Genomic DNA, 15,104 nt, shown 5'->3' on the forward strand with positions numbered 1-15,104 from the left:
TCCGCCGCGGAGAAAGCCCACGGATGGATGGATGCTATGAGCGTCCCCTTTGTAACGGGGCGGTGACATGTCTGCCACCAGGCTCGGAGAAAAAAAAAAAAAAAAAAAAACTTCCTTGTTTTATGTTGGCCTAATACCTTATTTACATTGATTAAATCTATGTTATTATACCAAAAAAATATAAATTCACGGTCTATCTCTCTGCCTCTTAAGGCAGAATGACCTTATTTTTCCCCCCATTATTTATTTTTGTTCTTTATCTCTACTTTTCTGCCACCAATACTCTAACCGTCTCTTACTTATTTCTATCGCGGACGTGTTCAGCTTTCCATTGTTGTCCCTAAAACCCAAGGCTTCATGTAGACTCGTGCCCACATGTATACGGCATGTGGACCACGGGTCCGGCACGGCAGCGCCGCGGCGCGGAAGTTCACCGCAAAAGGCCCTCGCTCCTCCCATGTATTCGCGCTGCGCTTTGGACACTCCCCCTATTCTAGGTCACTCTAGCCCAGGAGAGAGAGAGCCGTCCCAGCGTGCACCGAATCTCGCGAATTCCGAGATCGCGTACAGCGCCACCACGAGAACCCGGCGGCGCATGGCGCAAGATGGCGCCACATTGCCGCCGCGGGAGGGAACGGGGAGAAAATGGGTTAGCAGACGGCAAATCCCCGCGCAAAGGCTACGGGCGTGCCTCGAATCCCCACAAGGTTAAGACGAATGGAAGAAACACACACGGCGCTTGGACTGCACTTCTAAGTGTCGTATGCATTCCTTCTTTTCGTCTTAACTTCTCGCAGAGTTTAGTCTTCTTTCAGTATGATCCAAGGAACCAGACAAATCTTAATGCTGTCCATGTGTCTTCGTCTCCTGATATAGTTAATTATTACGATGACAATCTCTCCACGTGCTCCGCAAGAAAGAAAACGCCCAGGTGATATTACACACTCCGGAGAGGCTTAGAATAAATATGGCTTGTGTTCTTTGCAGCTAAATCTAAAAAGCGTCAAGTCTCAAGCATGACCAGATGACAAAGTGGGAAAGAAAGGGGGCGGGGCGAGGGGGGAGGGGCCCCCTTATTTTTTTGAACCGGGCCCTCCGCACATTTAATCCGGCCCTGCTTAGCTGTGTCAGAACAAAAACCTGATCTCAAAAATTTCACCATCTTCCACTCAAGGGAACCACGAGGGGATGCGAAGCAGCATTGGGGGCGCACACCAAGTTTCCATTACGTTCACTCGGTGTTTCCATTAGTGTGTGAGGTCTGTATTTAGTGTTTGTATTATCATTACATTGTGTTTGTGCGTTGCTTTCCGTTAGCGCCGAGTGAACGTCGAAGAGTAGGGAGATGGGAATCTTGTCTTCACCCAGAGCCAAGTGCAGACTCAGCGTGTTGTCGAGCAGGCCCTACACCATTTCCTCGTCGTTGTTGTTGTGTTTAGAAGAAGTCACTGCCGCCAGGGCTACATTGTCGTACAAGAGAGTATGGCTCACGGCGTTGAGTGCAATTGCGGCTTGCATGGGATCATCGAGGTTCGTGATGCCGGGGAGGGCTTCGATTTCATCGTCGTTACACTCGACGTCATCGTCGTCAAACTGAGACAGACGGCTCCAGTCGATCTTGATGTTCAGGTGCTGGTAGAGGGGACTCTGCTCTAGGTGTTTCAGCCACGCGTGCACGGTGCTCTTCTTGATGAGGCCGCGCCTGTATGAGGCCTTGCTCACGAGTCTTCTCTTGATGTGGACGTCGATGGCTGCGTCGTCGGGTACGTTTCTGGGCAGGCACTGCATGGTTTCCTGCACTTCGATGGGCACGTTCACTACATGGCCCTTGATTCCGTACTGGCTGTTGCCACGCGTCAGGCGTCGAATGCTTATGAATGGCAGGCGAGGCGCGATGATCCACTCTTCGACCGCATTCAGTTCCGGTAAGTGTTCGGGCATCGGTGGGTAGAGGTAGCCGTGAGTCATACTCATCGCTCGAACCTTGCCCGACGTCAACGCTTCCTTGCACGTGGAGTACATGTTGAACTGCAAGATGTCGCCGCAGTCAGCAGCAAACTCTCTTTGCAGCACGCCAACGGCGGCGTTATGATGTTGTTCGTTCTGGATGCTACCGACCTTGTTCAGATTGTTGTCGAACCAAAGTCGGTCACACACGTTGCAGCTGTGTCCGAAGCTCCGGTCGAGGAAGTCTCACTTGAATCGTGTGGTCGCTCCGTCTGTTCCTGGTCGTTGCAGTTGTCTCGAACGCCTCGCTGCCCTCGCCGCAGACTCGCGTTGTTTCTCTGTAGCGGAAGCGGTAGCTCGACGCTGACGCTTGGCTTCGACGTCGGCGTCCCGGACCTCAGGGTTTGCAGCTCGATGTCGGCATTCCGGACCTCGAGGTTTGCAGCTCGACGTTCCCGTTTCACTTACGCTTCCCTGGCCCGAAGCTCGGGATCACCTTGCCTGCGCAGGCGTTTGCGTTCGGCATCGCGAGCCCTGCGCTGCTGCTCCACGACAATCTCGATCTCGGCAGAGGTTGGAGTGCTGCTGCAACTGGCGCCTACGTTGACATTACAACTCATCTGAACGGGAGCGAAGCGAGATTCGTCCTGGTCCGGGGTTCGAACCCGGGACCAGGACGAATTTTTCGGCAACTAAGAGGCTTTATTTCTAAGAAATCTGTATGGGTTTCCTTGTGGCTTCGTGCTACAAATGGGTGGTTGTCTATTTTCCCTTTCTTAACCCTTCCGCCACCTTGCGGGATTCCGCAGAACTGATTTTCATCTCCAAGACATCCAGGTTCCTAGGTTCCTGGGAGCCTGAATGCGAAGGCCGATTTTTCAGACAGACCTGCACATTTTTGCCGACGCTAGCGAATCAGCATACAGAGCAGTAGCTTACGCCTCCATGTTTGATTCGAAGGATGAAGCTTGCAGTGCAATCCTGTTTGCAAAGACGAGGGTTGCGCCAATCAAAACAATAACCCTAGTCCGACTTGAGTTGATGTCTGCTCTGCTGGCAGCCCGCATTTACCGTTATCTTTCAAGCAACTCTGACCTAGCTTTCAAGAAGTTAACAATTTGGTCAGACTCACAAATTACGCTCTGCTGGATTCGGAAGGAACCGACAACATGGAAGACATTAGTCCGAAATCGGGTGGCTGATATCCAAAAACTTGCAGATCTCTCGTTTTGGCGTTTCTGCCCAGGCAAGGAAAATCCCGCAGACTTATTGACAAGAGGTATATCAGCTGAAAAACTACATCAGACAGAACTGTGGTGGCACGGACCAAAATGGATGAGCGATCCCTCAAGATGGCCAGAAAACTCTGGTCAAGACATGCAAGCAGAAGTACCAGAATGTGCCGCCACAACATTGACTCATGCTGTCAGCACGAAACCACCATTAGAACGACTAATTGACACGGAGCGGTTCAGCTCCCGCGTCAAACTTCTGCGAGTCACAGCGTGGGTGTTGAGATACACAAAAAAGCTTAAATGAGTGCCCACATTTTCACAGGAGCTTCTGACTGAAAAACTACAAGAAGCTGAATTGTATCTCATACGGGCCGAGCAAAAGATACACTTTGGCGATGAAATGATGCACCTTTCGGAAAACAAGCCTGTTAAATCGCTAAGCCAAGTTAGACATCTACGGCTTCTATTGGACAAGGGTGGACCGATTCGTGTACAAGGTCGTGCTCTCAGCCAGAACGAGAACTACGGAACTCAGAATCTGATCCTTTTACCAAGAGAGAGTCATTTCACAACGCTGACTATCCGACAAGCCCATACGAAGGTTCTTCATTGTGGCATGCGAGATACGCTTATACAGATTCGTGAACGATTTTGGGTTCCAGAGGCCAGACAACTAGTCAAGAAAGTCATACGCCAATGCCTGGTGTGTCAGCGAATGCAAGCAACGCCAGTTCAGCAAGAAACACATTCTTTACCAAGTGACAGATGTACGGAGGCCGAACCTTTTCTGGTAACAGGAATTGACTTCGCTGAGCCATTATACGTCAGAGGAAGTGACCATCAGCGTGCTTATATTGCACTATTCACTTGTGCTGTCACGTGGGCGATACACTTAAGAGTTGATTGAAGACATGACTACGGAAAACTTTCTCTGTGCCTTCAGAAGATTTATTTCAAGAAAAGGAATCTGTAGAACCATATACAGTAACATTATACGTCAAAGGAAGTGACCATCAGCGTGCTTATATTGCACTATTCACTTGTGCTGTCAAGTGGGCGATACACTTAGAGTTGGTTGAAGACATGACTACGGAAAATTTCTCTGTACCTTCAGAAGATTTATTTCGAGAAGAGGAATCTGTAGAACCATATACAGCGACAATGCCCGAACCTTTATGAAGACATCAAAGGTGCTTGAGAAATTGCGGAAGGCTGTTCGACACCCAGATGTAATCTCATTTTTCGCGGCATCGAAAATTCAGTGGAAGTGCCCGTGCCCAAGTGCTCACTGGTGGGGAGGCTTCAACGAGAGATTAGTACGCTCTGTGAAAAACTGCTTGAGAAAAATGCTTGGACGGAGACTTGTAGGTTTCACAGAGCTCAGCACGCTTTTAACAGAAGTAGAGGCCGTGCTCAATTCATGTCCTTTAACATTTGTATACAATGATGTTATGAGCCCTATCCATTTTGCCCAGCAAGTTTTCTAGTGGGGCGAAGAATTACATCTCTGCCCCCTTATGAAATACCAAAGGATGCTAAAAATAAAGAACAGCTGAACCAGCTGAACAGCCTGTTTCAGAAGCGAGAAGAAGGCTTACAAACCTTTTGGAAACGTTGGCAGAAGGAATATTTGGTTGCACTAAGAAACTTCGCCGTCAACAAAGCGAAACGCACTGACCTGCTGAAGGAAGGAAACTTAGTTCTTATCGGTGACAAACAACGCCCTCGGCAAGTTTGGGTGATGGCAAGAGCAAGGCAACTATAACGGACGCGATGGAAAAATTCGCTCCTGTTCTCTCCAGTTGCCGGGCGGAGCAGGAGTCAACCGCCCTGTTGAAATGCTCTACCCACTGGAAGTCGAGTGACGCCATCTGTTGGGCACGGGAAGATGTTGTAACTTCGTCTTCACCAACATAGCAGATGACGTTTTATCATCATCGTGATTGCTCCTCACGAGCTGCGGTTCGCTCAAGGGCATGAAGACATCAGTTCTTTTTCTTTCATGTTCCATTAAAAGTGTTCGTTCGGACGTGCCCTCTATTTTTCTACACGGCAGTCTGGTAGCCGGCGGACCTTGAGGTCCACCACAATCATCAAATGGGCACATGCCACAGTGCGGCCTATCAGAAAACTATCATCATTATAAACTGGTAATGTGCCACAGAAATTGGGTAAATCTCACTACACAGAACTTCCACGAAAAAGGAAGAATGCAACAGTCAGCCCAACAAATGGCTGCGAAGCGACGATGGCGAGCCGAAGACCCCAAGTACGTACAATGAGAGAATACTAGGGAATGGGAAAGGCAACAGTGGCTGTGAAAAGACCCCGAAACGGTGAAAGGCCTATGCCAACGACAACGTGCCCATATATCTATAAGAGGTGCGAACGCTTTGTTTCAGCGCGAGGTTCTGTTTCTGGTGTTTGGACATCCTTGTCGTGTCTGTGACTGTGTGTGGTATAACTCTCACCTCTCTGCACTGAGAATCAACGCACAAACAACCTGGCATCACCTAGCTAAAGCCTAGTTATGACATAGAAGCAACCTAGAAACAACCTGCATCACCTAGCTAAGGCCTAGAAACAACCTAGACGCAACTAGACTAGTCTTCAGAATCGTACAGTTTTGCTGTTTCAAGCCTTGCACAGCTCCATGCAAGCTTCGCCTGATTTTTTTTTTTAACCTTTGACCAGGTGGGATCGTTTTGCGAGTGCTGTCACCCTGCAGGAATGTAGGGAATGCAAGGAATTATTTTCTATTGCTGCTGGCCTTCAGTTTCCTTTCCAAAAATTGTTAAGGCTGCCACATCAATGATCACATACATGGGCGTGTAGCGGTAAGTTTTGTCTCGTCTCACAGGTGGTTTCCATTTGTTGTGCTCATAAATAACTGATTTTGATCTGGTTTCTAGCCTATGAAAAGGCATGCTTGAAGCTAGCTCATTTACTGCCACAAGGGGTGCAATTTCAGCTGTTCACAGGTAGACCTGTGCGCCGGTCCCAAAATCGCCGGCGACGGCACGCCGGTGTTTCCACCTCCAGTGGCAGAACGTGAACGGTGCGGGGTTCATCGTTCACCAGATTGGCAGCGGTGTGGCACGGATGGTGAAAATTTGTCCCTTGAATTTAAAAAAAAATCTTTCACCGAAACGGCAAAGCAGTGAGTGCGATAACATGTCATAACGTTATACGAACTAAGGCTAGCAGCTAACTATTTTTTATCCCATTTCGCTTAACTCTACAAAACACTGGTGTATGGTAATATGACCGCTCCCGGGAGAGAAGTGGTCTTTGTGCACTTTGTCGTATCAGTGGTCACAGCAAGAAGCGGTGAGACCACAGCGCGTAGAAGGGTCTACGAGACGTTCACTACTGATGCTCGCAGAGAGCGCGTGCGCCAGCACTAGCGGCTGCGCGCTTGTCATCAAAGTTCACAGTTGCCGCTCGAGCCATGCAGTCCCCCTCCTTCCCGGCGTCCCTTCATGCTCCTTCGCCCAGCGAAAGACGGGTGGGGCGTTTGAGGACAAGACAGAGAAGTACATGGCAGGACGGGCGCTGACTCCAACTTAGGGCTTGTTCTATCATGTCATGCAAAAAATTTTAGACAATTTTTTTTCTTAAATAGAATCGTCTGAAGAATTTATTTCAGCAACAAAAAAATACACATTTTTAGACTGCATTTCGCAAAAAAATTTGACCTTCGAAGGGTTAATGTGACATATAAATACGAGTTTTGTAAAGTTGCTATTGTAGGTTCTTGAGGTGAAAAAGCACTGATTACGATTTCTGACAATGGGGTAACGGCAGAAGTAATGTTCCTTACTTTTTTTTGGGTAATGGTAATGATAACACGTTCCTTTTTCTTTAGCGTAATGAGTAACGTATTAGGTTACTTTTTTTTCGGTAATGCATACAACACTGGTGAGCAGTGATGTCACCTCGCTCTTGACCACGTTGACGCACCGAACCCGCCAGCACATTCCCAGCGTAAGAAGAAAGTGGACTAAATGTACAGGAACAGGAACTTGTCAAGTCTGAACTTGCATATGAATGTGTCCCAGATGTTTGAGAACAATGCAGGGAATAAGTACCAACCTTCACAGGTATGTTAGACGGGCACCCGCATTAAACCTAATTCGATGGCTAACTCTCGCAGAGCTCCCGCCAATCAGCAGCAGCTGAAATGGACAGTCCATTACATGGACACATCGAGAAGAGCTCCCTCAGTGAAGTGATGTATTTTACGGTCCCAGAGAAGTGATGCATTTTAAGTCCAGTTACCTGTTCGTGTTAAAAGAAAAGACTAACGGCAGCATGCTGCAATTATTGCGCAGCGGCAGCGGCGGCGTGATCGCTCTTGGGACTTCGGTGGCAGCGTGAGCAAAAACAGGCGACGGCGCACAGGTCTAGTTCAGCGGCACACTATAGCCTCTGTAGCAGGGCTGAAGAGACACAATCATTAAGTCAGTGATGGAAGCGATTTTTTTATTTTTGGAGCAGATCATGGAGTAGAAAAAATGCTTGTTTGGAGCAGCTATTGGTGTCTTTGGAGCAGATGGCAAAATATTCCAAACGACTCCCGGAGTTTAAAGCATCACTTAGGCATCTCATAAATATTAATATTTATTATTAAACATTGCACACACAATATTCACTCCAAATTGCAAGTGAGAAATAATTAAGCAGATGGATAGTCATTGAACACAAAGTAAGATGAGCAACATATATTTAAAATACCAGTACCTGTGGCAGAAATGATATAAAAGCGATAAAGCTGAACACCAATTTACAAAAGTAGCCACAATCACATGTAACTATTTCCAAACAGCAGTTTATAATCAGTACGAGCTCAATACGTTATTTTCATATTTTGCCAAAATAGTCGGCATTGAAATTTCAAAAATACGCTAAATGAGCTATGCACTTAAACTGCCAATTCTTGCGGCATAAATGAGGTCAAAGCTGATAATATGGTAAACGTAATCAGTAGAGACCGGATTTTAGGCAAATGCCTGCTTTGTTCCTTGCGCACCTATTGCCCCACTTTTATATATGAGCATGAATTAGAGGTCAAGAAGGGCTTTTATAGTGCCTATAAATGCCTATTTTTGGTGTTTGTGCCTAAACGCCTATAAATGCCTATGTTCAAAATCGGGGTCTATATGAACACTACTTAGCGTCAAGTTTCGCCTTCGAGTGCAGTGTGAGACCGTTATTCATGTTACCACGAAACACTGACTGTTTGGAACTCTATGGGGTTCAACATAGTCTTCTAGTTCAGCCAACCCTCGGAAAACAACCGCTATAAGCAGCAGTGAATAGGGATGCACCGGCCAGCATACGTCGCCGCGCTGACAAGGCGCGAGCGGTTGGCGAACACGGGAGCGCAGAGAGCTGCCAAGGGAAAGGAGAGCGAAAAACTGAAGAAGAAAAATGTGATGTATTTATTTTAAGGTGTTCACCGCAAGGGAAGAAATTGGCTCTACGTGATTCGACAAGACCAGTAGGAGGCATCCCCCACTTCTGGTCCTTTAGCAGTCTGGCTATCAGCTCCTGCGTTGCCCTTCTCAGTCATGCCGAAGAAATACACCCAGGAGTGTGTTGATTCAACAGTGGACACTTCGCTCTCTATGCTAGAGAATAAACCCAGAGACCATGTTCTGCAAACCGTGCAGGACAAAGGACAATTGCCCGCATATATGTTCCATTGTCAGCACATTTGTACCATCATAAACAACATTTCTTGATTTCCTGTTGTAGACACAGGTCGCTCACATCTTCGCTTGAAATTATTTGCATTTATGTAAATATCTATTTTGCCTATATTTACGATTTTGAAGGCCTATAATGTTGTTTTGCCTGCCTATTTTTGGCACCTAAAACGTGCTTTTTTATTGCCTAAAAACCCGGCCTCTAGTAATCAGTCACACATCAAAGTCATCACAGCAGCAGTTAGTAATCAGTATGATATTGAACTAATCTAGCACACATTATACCAAAATAGCACATTTGTCAGGTACAATTATAGAGCTAAATCAGATATATTGACAATGCCAGTACGCTTAGCATTGTCAATATGCTAGTACACAAGCTGCATACTAGATGGTAGTACACAGCTTGTTTTTGTTTTAGTTTAGGCTTGCTGAATGGTCACATGGTTATAGTTCCCTGTTTTCAGTTTCCCAGCACCATTTTGGAGCAGGTTCGGAGCAGTTTCTGAGAAATATTACACTTTGAAGCAGCATGGAGCAGCATTTCTCTTTTGGAGCAGTTTGGAGCAATTGGAGCAGCACTTCCATCACTGTTAAGCGTGCCCAGAGTGCTCACCTTTGCCACATCGATTACAGCTGGTCCTGCGTGCAAAGTTGACGTTGCCACACCTGCAGTACAGACATAATCAGTGAATTTGTTGGACCTTCTTCTCAAAATGGCACCACACAGACACCAAAAACAACAATCAATAGTTAGTGCCTTCAGTTCTCCATTGACATTATTTTTGGGTTGAATGGCCACCAATCCAAATTTAATGACACCTGACACAATAACATCAATGTCAGCATCATCTGACACCAAAAACAACAATCTATAGTTAGTGCCTTCAGTTCTCCATTGACATTATTTTTTGGTTGAATGGCCACCAATCCAAATTTAATGACACCTGACACAATAACATCAATGCCAGCATCATCTGACTCCTGGAATAGCAGGATACTAATAAAACTAAACATGCATTTACAACCACCATGATGAACCAAAATGAATACGGATTAGTTATAAGTACAGATTCAACGTGCTTTGATTTCTTTCTAGTTCAGTTCATGTATGCAGAAATAAAAATTTATAACGGCTTGCAAACCAGTGCACAGCAAATGCTAAGCCATGATAAACTTTACCTTGCCTTATGCTGACACGTCAAGCTGTGCCATCAACCTGTATGCAGGACACATGCGCAAGTTTTATCAGAAAAAGGAAATTGTCTCCTCCAAAACTGGGAGACAGTGATTGATGCTCTTATTACACAGATACAAATGAAGTTTATGATTATGTAGTTACAGCAGATGCATTCACAAAGACGGCCATCTCATGCAGGGGCATAGAAAGAGTGCCCATCACTGTGCTTGCTCTTTTACATAGTTTTTATTATTAATATTTATACTGAGCACCCCCAAAACTGTAGATATTTACAGGGCATTTAAACAGCAATGCGTTCAAGTCAGCTCGAATATGAATATACGGGAAAAACAATTCAACCAGTGAGGGCTCTGGAAATGAGCTGCTTTCGAAACAAAAAGGACACAATTACGCTATCAAGCAACCGAACATGTGTACATTTATTAACATTTTACAAAACAGCAAGCTCGCCAGGCAAATCATAAATAACTAGCAACATGCCGAATAACACAATCGAATGCCAATATAACACAGAGAACATAACACACACAAAACAACATAACGTATACAATGTACCGCGACTGCGGTGTCGCTGCGGTATCGCACCCACGGACCCTCCCGGGACTGACCGTTGCCGACCACGCCAAACCGCAAATGAGAAGTCTTCCTCAAGCGCCTGAATAAACTTGCTCCCACCATGCGGCACTGCTGGTGCCACCACGTTAAAGTCAGTGGACACCGCGCGAGCACAGCCCCACCTCTTGCTCAGTGGTCTTTAAGCTAACTGTACGCACATGCACCATGAGGCGAAAACAACTTTACAAGGTGCACCCCCAAATCAGTCACAACAAAACTGAAAACATTTTTCCTGTAAATGACACCTTGTCATTTAGCGGTATCGCAATGCAAACATAAAAGAACAAATGACTAACAAATACGCAAGCAGAGAGATGACAAAGAGCAATCTTGAAGTAAAGTGATGTCATCTACTTTACTCTGACAAGGCATTATATTGCTCACATATAATGTCTACTACTTTACTATAATATGAGCAAATGGTTAGCCTGCAGTGCAACTTGAGAAAGCATGCAGCTGAAAGTACCTTGCAGAAGAATTGAAGATAAAAAAAAATTGGCGAAGCTTGCACTAAGCACTAAGCCGTGCAAGCCTTGAAACAGCGAAACTGGGTGATTCTACGTTGTTTCTAGGCCTTAGCTAGGTGATGAGGGTTGCTTCTAGGTCATTGTTAGGCTTTAGCTAGGTGATGCTAGGTTGTTTCTGCATTGATTCTCAGTGCAGACAGGTTAAGAGTTAAACCACACAGTCACAGACATGACATAGATGTCCAAACTCCAGAGAGAAAAACTCGCGCTGAAACCAAGCGTTCGCACCTCTCAGTCACAAACATGACATGGATGTCCAACCAGAGACAAACTCCCGCTAAAACCAAACGTTTGTACTTCTTATAGATCTACGAGCACGTCGTCATTGGCGTAGGTATTCCGTCGCTTCGAGGTCTTCTTGCAGCCGCTGTTGCCTTTCCCGTTCCCTAGTGTTGGGAAAACTGTTCTTTTCTTCTTTTTTAGTGGTCCAGTGGTGAGTAGTGGGACTTACCCAATTTCTGTGGCACATACCCGTTTATGAATCGTGATACGGCACACAACTTACGGCTAGCTCAAACAGCTTCGCTGTTAAAAGCTTGCACTCGGCCGCGCAAGACTTGATAACAACGAAGCTGGTTGATCCAAGTAGGCGGCTTTATTGGCTAAGGCTAGGTTTCAAACTTGGTTTAAGCAAGGCTATTTTTCAGCTTTTTATGGCTCTTGGATCGACCACCTCTTTCTCTTCATGTCAGCCGCTTTCTTGTTCATGTAGGCTGGGTCGAATCACAGTCGCTGATCTCATTCTCACTCTACAGCATATCGAGTCTCATGGTAGGCAGCATCTTCTTCAGGTGTACGGTTCTTCCTCGGACGACCCATGGCTACAAACTGCCTTGGCATGACAAGGCGCGGTTTTTTTATAATGATCCCGAGTACTTGCACATGCGCAGTAGGTCTACTTATGACGTATATAGTGACGTAAACGGTTGCTAGGCAACTCTTTTATTTAAATCTGCTGTGGTTATACTTAGTCATTTCGGTAGCTTCAACACTGCTCCTCCGCAGCTGCTGCTATGGCGCATGAGCGGCGTGGCATGACGCCACATCAGCTGTCGCGGTTGCTGGGTGCGATGGGTTCCGTAGCCGAGCGCAGCTGGCGGCAGCTTCTCCATTGCTACTGCTTCGGCACATGCACGGCTTAGCATGACGTCACACCAGCTGGCGCGGTAGTGAGGCGAAGCCAGGCGGTGGCTGCTAGACAATGGCGTGGCGAGGTTTCTTGTGGGGAACAGCCATTTTTATGCCATGCTTCAAAGCTTCACTGTTAATATGCAAAAAGTAAAGAAAGACTGAAGATAGTTGTGTTCATAAAATTTTTCTTAATTTTTGCAAATGCTAAGCAGTACACTAGCCACAATTGCCTCGGTAAGTAATATCACACACTATTAGGACTATGCACAAAATGCATAAAATACAATGATGCAAATATAAGAATGATACAAGAAAGCACTCCTGAAAGTTGCCATTCTGGAAGATAGCACTGGACAACATTTTGAAAGACAGGTGCTTCGCAGATGCAATGTGAGAACCAATCATCATCCAAATTACCACAAATGTAGGTATGCAGTAATATCATACAGTGCCATGAGATTGAGATGGAAACAGAAGCACTGACACTGAGCAGTAATCGCATGCATTATTACAAGCAAATAAAAGAAGTGCAGTGGGTGGTTGACCAAGCACTGAACACAAGAAATAACCGACCAAGCCAAGCAGCACATACTTCAGCGCCGATCTTTCTTGCATTTGGTCAAGACACATCTTTAATTTTTCTTTTCTTCCAAAGCTGTTTCATCCCCATGTCAAGAAGCACGAACTTAGTTTCAAAAGCAAGGAGCACAGATGTAGGAAGCTAACGGTGTCGCCATCATGTTGGAAGAACTATACTTTTTGAAAAGAGAGCTATATAAAGGAAATCTCCTGGAAAAGTGGCCAAAGCAGCTGTGGCCAAAATGGCTGAGGATATGGAGGAAAGTGGCCAACAAAATGCTCGCTGTCAAGCAGCAGAGCTTTACTTCACTGGCATCTATGATAAGCTAAACTTGATCAGACAAGAGGTAGTTTGATCCCAACACCATGTCAGCGTGCAAGTCCTTGAAGGCGAGAACGGCGGCAAGGAGCTTGCTCCCGACTTCGTTTTGTAGCGGCAATCTAGTGCACCTACAGGCAACGCACTACCGCCGAAACCAGGGAGGGGTGCCTCGGTCCAGGGCAGGAAAGCAACTGGGGTATGGCGTCAATACAGCGCAGTACATGGTGCTCTACTTTGCACGAGAGCTATAAGTTGTCCGATTCTGATGACCCGAACCTGTACTGTTGGAAGTGGCCGCGTTTGGCAACGGATAGCTTGATGTCGTGCATGACAAATATATGGTGGAACGTCACTCCAGGCACCGAAACTCGGTGGGAGCCCCTATTCCGGAATGGCTGACAGACCAAGCCAAGTCAAGGGTTCGTGCAAGGGCAGGATGCCCGTCTATGAGCTGCAGTGTGCAGTTGCAGCCTCGAGGAGGTGCCCCTCCCTACCTCCGTCCTCAGTAGGCACCTGGTTGAATAGGCAGAAGCCATGGCAAATGCGCCTGAAAGAAGCAATGAGACCTGCACTCTACTCGGACCATGTCTGTTTTTTGATGCCGACATCGTTATGTCATGCCTTGGAACCACCTTGAAGGCAGTTTATGGCCAAGAACCATTTTTGTTTGTCCATCCAGGCATGGCGAAAGCCGAGCACATTGATAGTCTCAACCCAAGCGTGGGCATCGTCATGGAAGATGTGGAACTCCGGTAGTTCCGAAAGAGATGGTAAGGTGGCCAGCCCGAACCCAGAGTTCCATATCGTGAAGTGGTAGAGCTGTTACAAAATCTGCGTGAGTGCACACAAGAGCTCCATGCCGCTGTCAGGTGCCAAGCATGGGCATCGTCATGGAAGCTGTGGAACTACGGTAGTTCCGAAAGAGATGGTAAGGTAGCCAGCCCGAACCCTGAACTCCATATCACGAAGTGGTTGAGATGTTCCAAAATCTGCGTGAGTGCACACAAGAGCTCCATGCCGCTGTCTGGTGAGAAGCCCTATGAGCCAGGGATCCCATAGGAAGAGTATGCGGTGGTCGCAGCACTCATGGTGGTGAGATCCATGGCCAAGGATGCGTAGCCCTTGGCAGCTCAGACGTTTGTAGAGTCCTTGGTATGGGCTCAATGCTATTGGAAGCGTGAACCACATCCCTAGGCAAGAGAACCTCGTGCGATGTCTTGGCATGAAGTGGTGTCGCAGCACTGGTGAAGTACAGCTGTCGAGGAGGCCCGCATGCTATCCCCAGGCGTTGCTTCGAGCGCCAGCAGGATAACAGGTGCCGAGGAGGCATGGGCGCCATCCCCAAACTCTGCCGGGTGCAGCGGCAGGTATGCGGGGTTCCATGTCCAAGGAAGTTTCGATGGCGTTCCTTGGATGGCGGGGCCGCAACACCGAAGACATGCGAGCACAGGCAGCTCTGCCTTAAGGCTTCATTTTTGACGACTGCACCATTGTAAAGAAAAGAGAAAGATACAAAGCCCGTAGACTTGGCCAACTGTTCTATTTCTCGCCCCTCCGTAGTCTTTTCCCCTAGCCAAGCCCGCGCCCACGTCAGAGTGCAGCTCTGTCTTCCTTACACAGCAAACCAATACATGGAGGCACAAGTAAAACTGCTGTAAAGAGATATTGCCATTAGCTCTCCGACATTTTGTCAGGATTGAAAGATATGAGATCAGGGGGCTGACTGAGAGCAAGGTCCCATGGGCTGAGCCTCCTTTCAAGTCTGAGAGATGCAAATCAATGTTAGTTTTGAAAGGAAATTCAGTAACATGGATGAAAATAAATGGACTGTCAATG

At 46.8% G+C, this 15,104-nt stretch overlaps 1 protein-coding gene across 3 annotated transcripts in view; it reads right to left on the reverse strand.

The window, feature by feature from the left end:
• The window catches only part of LOC119404585 (zinc finger Ran-binding domain-containing protein 2), a 136,376-nt gene that overhangs the window by 109,142 nt on the left and 12,130 nt on the right, over nucleotides 1-15,104 (reverse strand). For all 3 annotated transcript variants that reach the window (XM_037671135.2, XM_037671137.2, XM_037671134.2), the window contains exon 2: nucleotides 9,510-9,562. In XM_037671135.2, the coding sequence (XP_037527063.1) occupies nucleotides 9,510-9,562 (53 nt within the window). The remainder of the gene's footprint in view (nucleotides 1-9,509; nucleotides 9,563-15,104) is intronic.

Source organism: Rhipicephalus sanguineus, chromosome 9 (genome assembly GCF_013339695.2).
Source record: "Rhipicephalus sanguineus isolate Rsan-2018 chromosome 9, BIME_Rsan_1.4, whole genome shotgun sequence".
Lineage (NCBI taxonomy): Eukaryota > Metazoa > Arthropoda > Arachnida > Ixodida > Ixodidae > Rhipicephalus > Rhipicephalus sanguineus.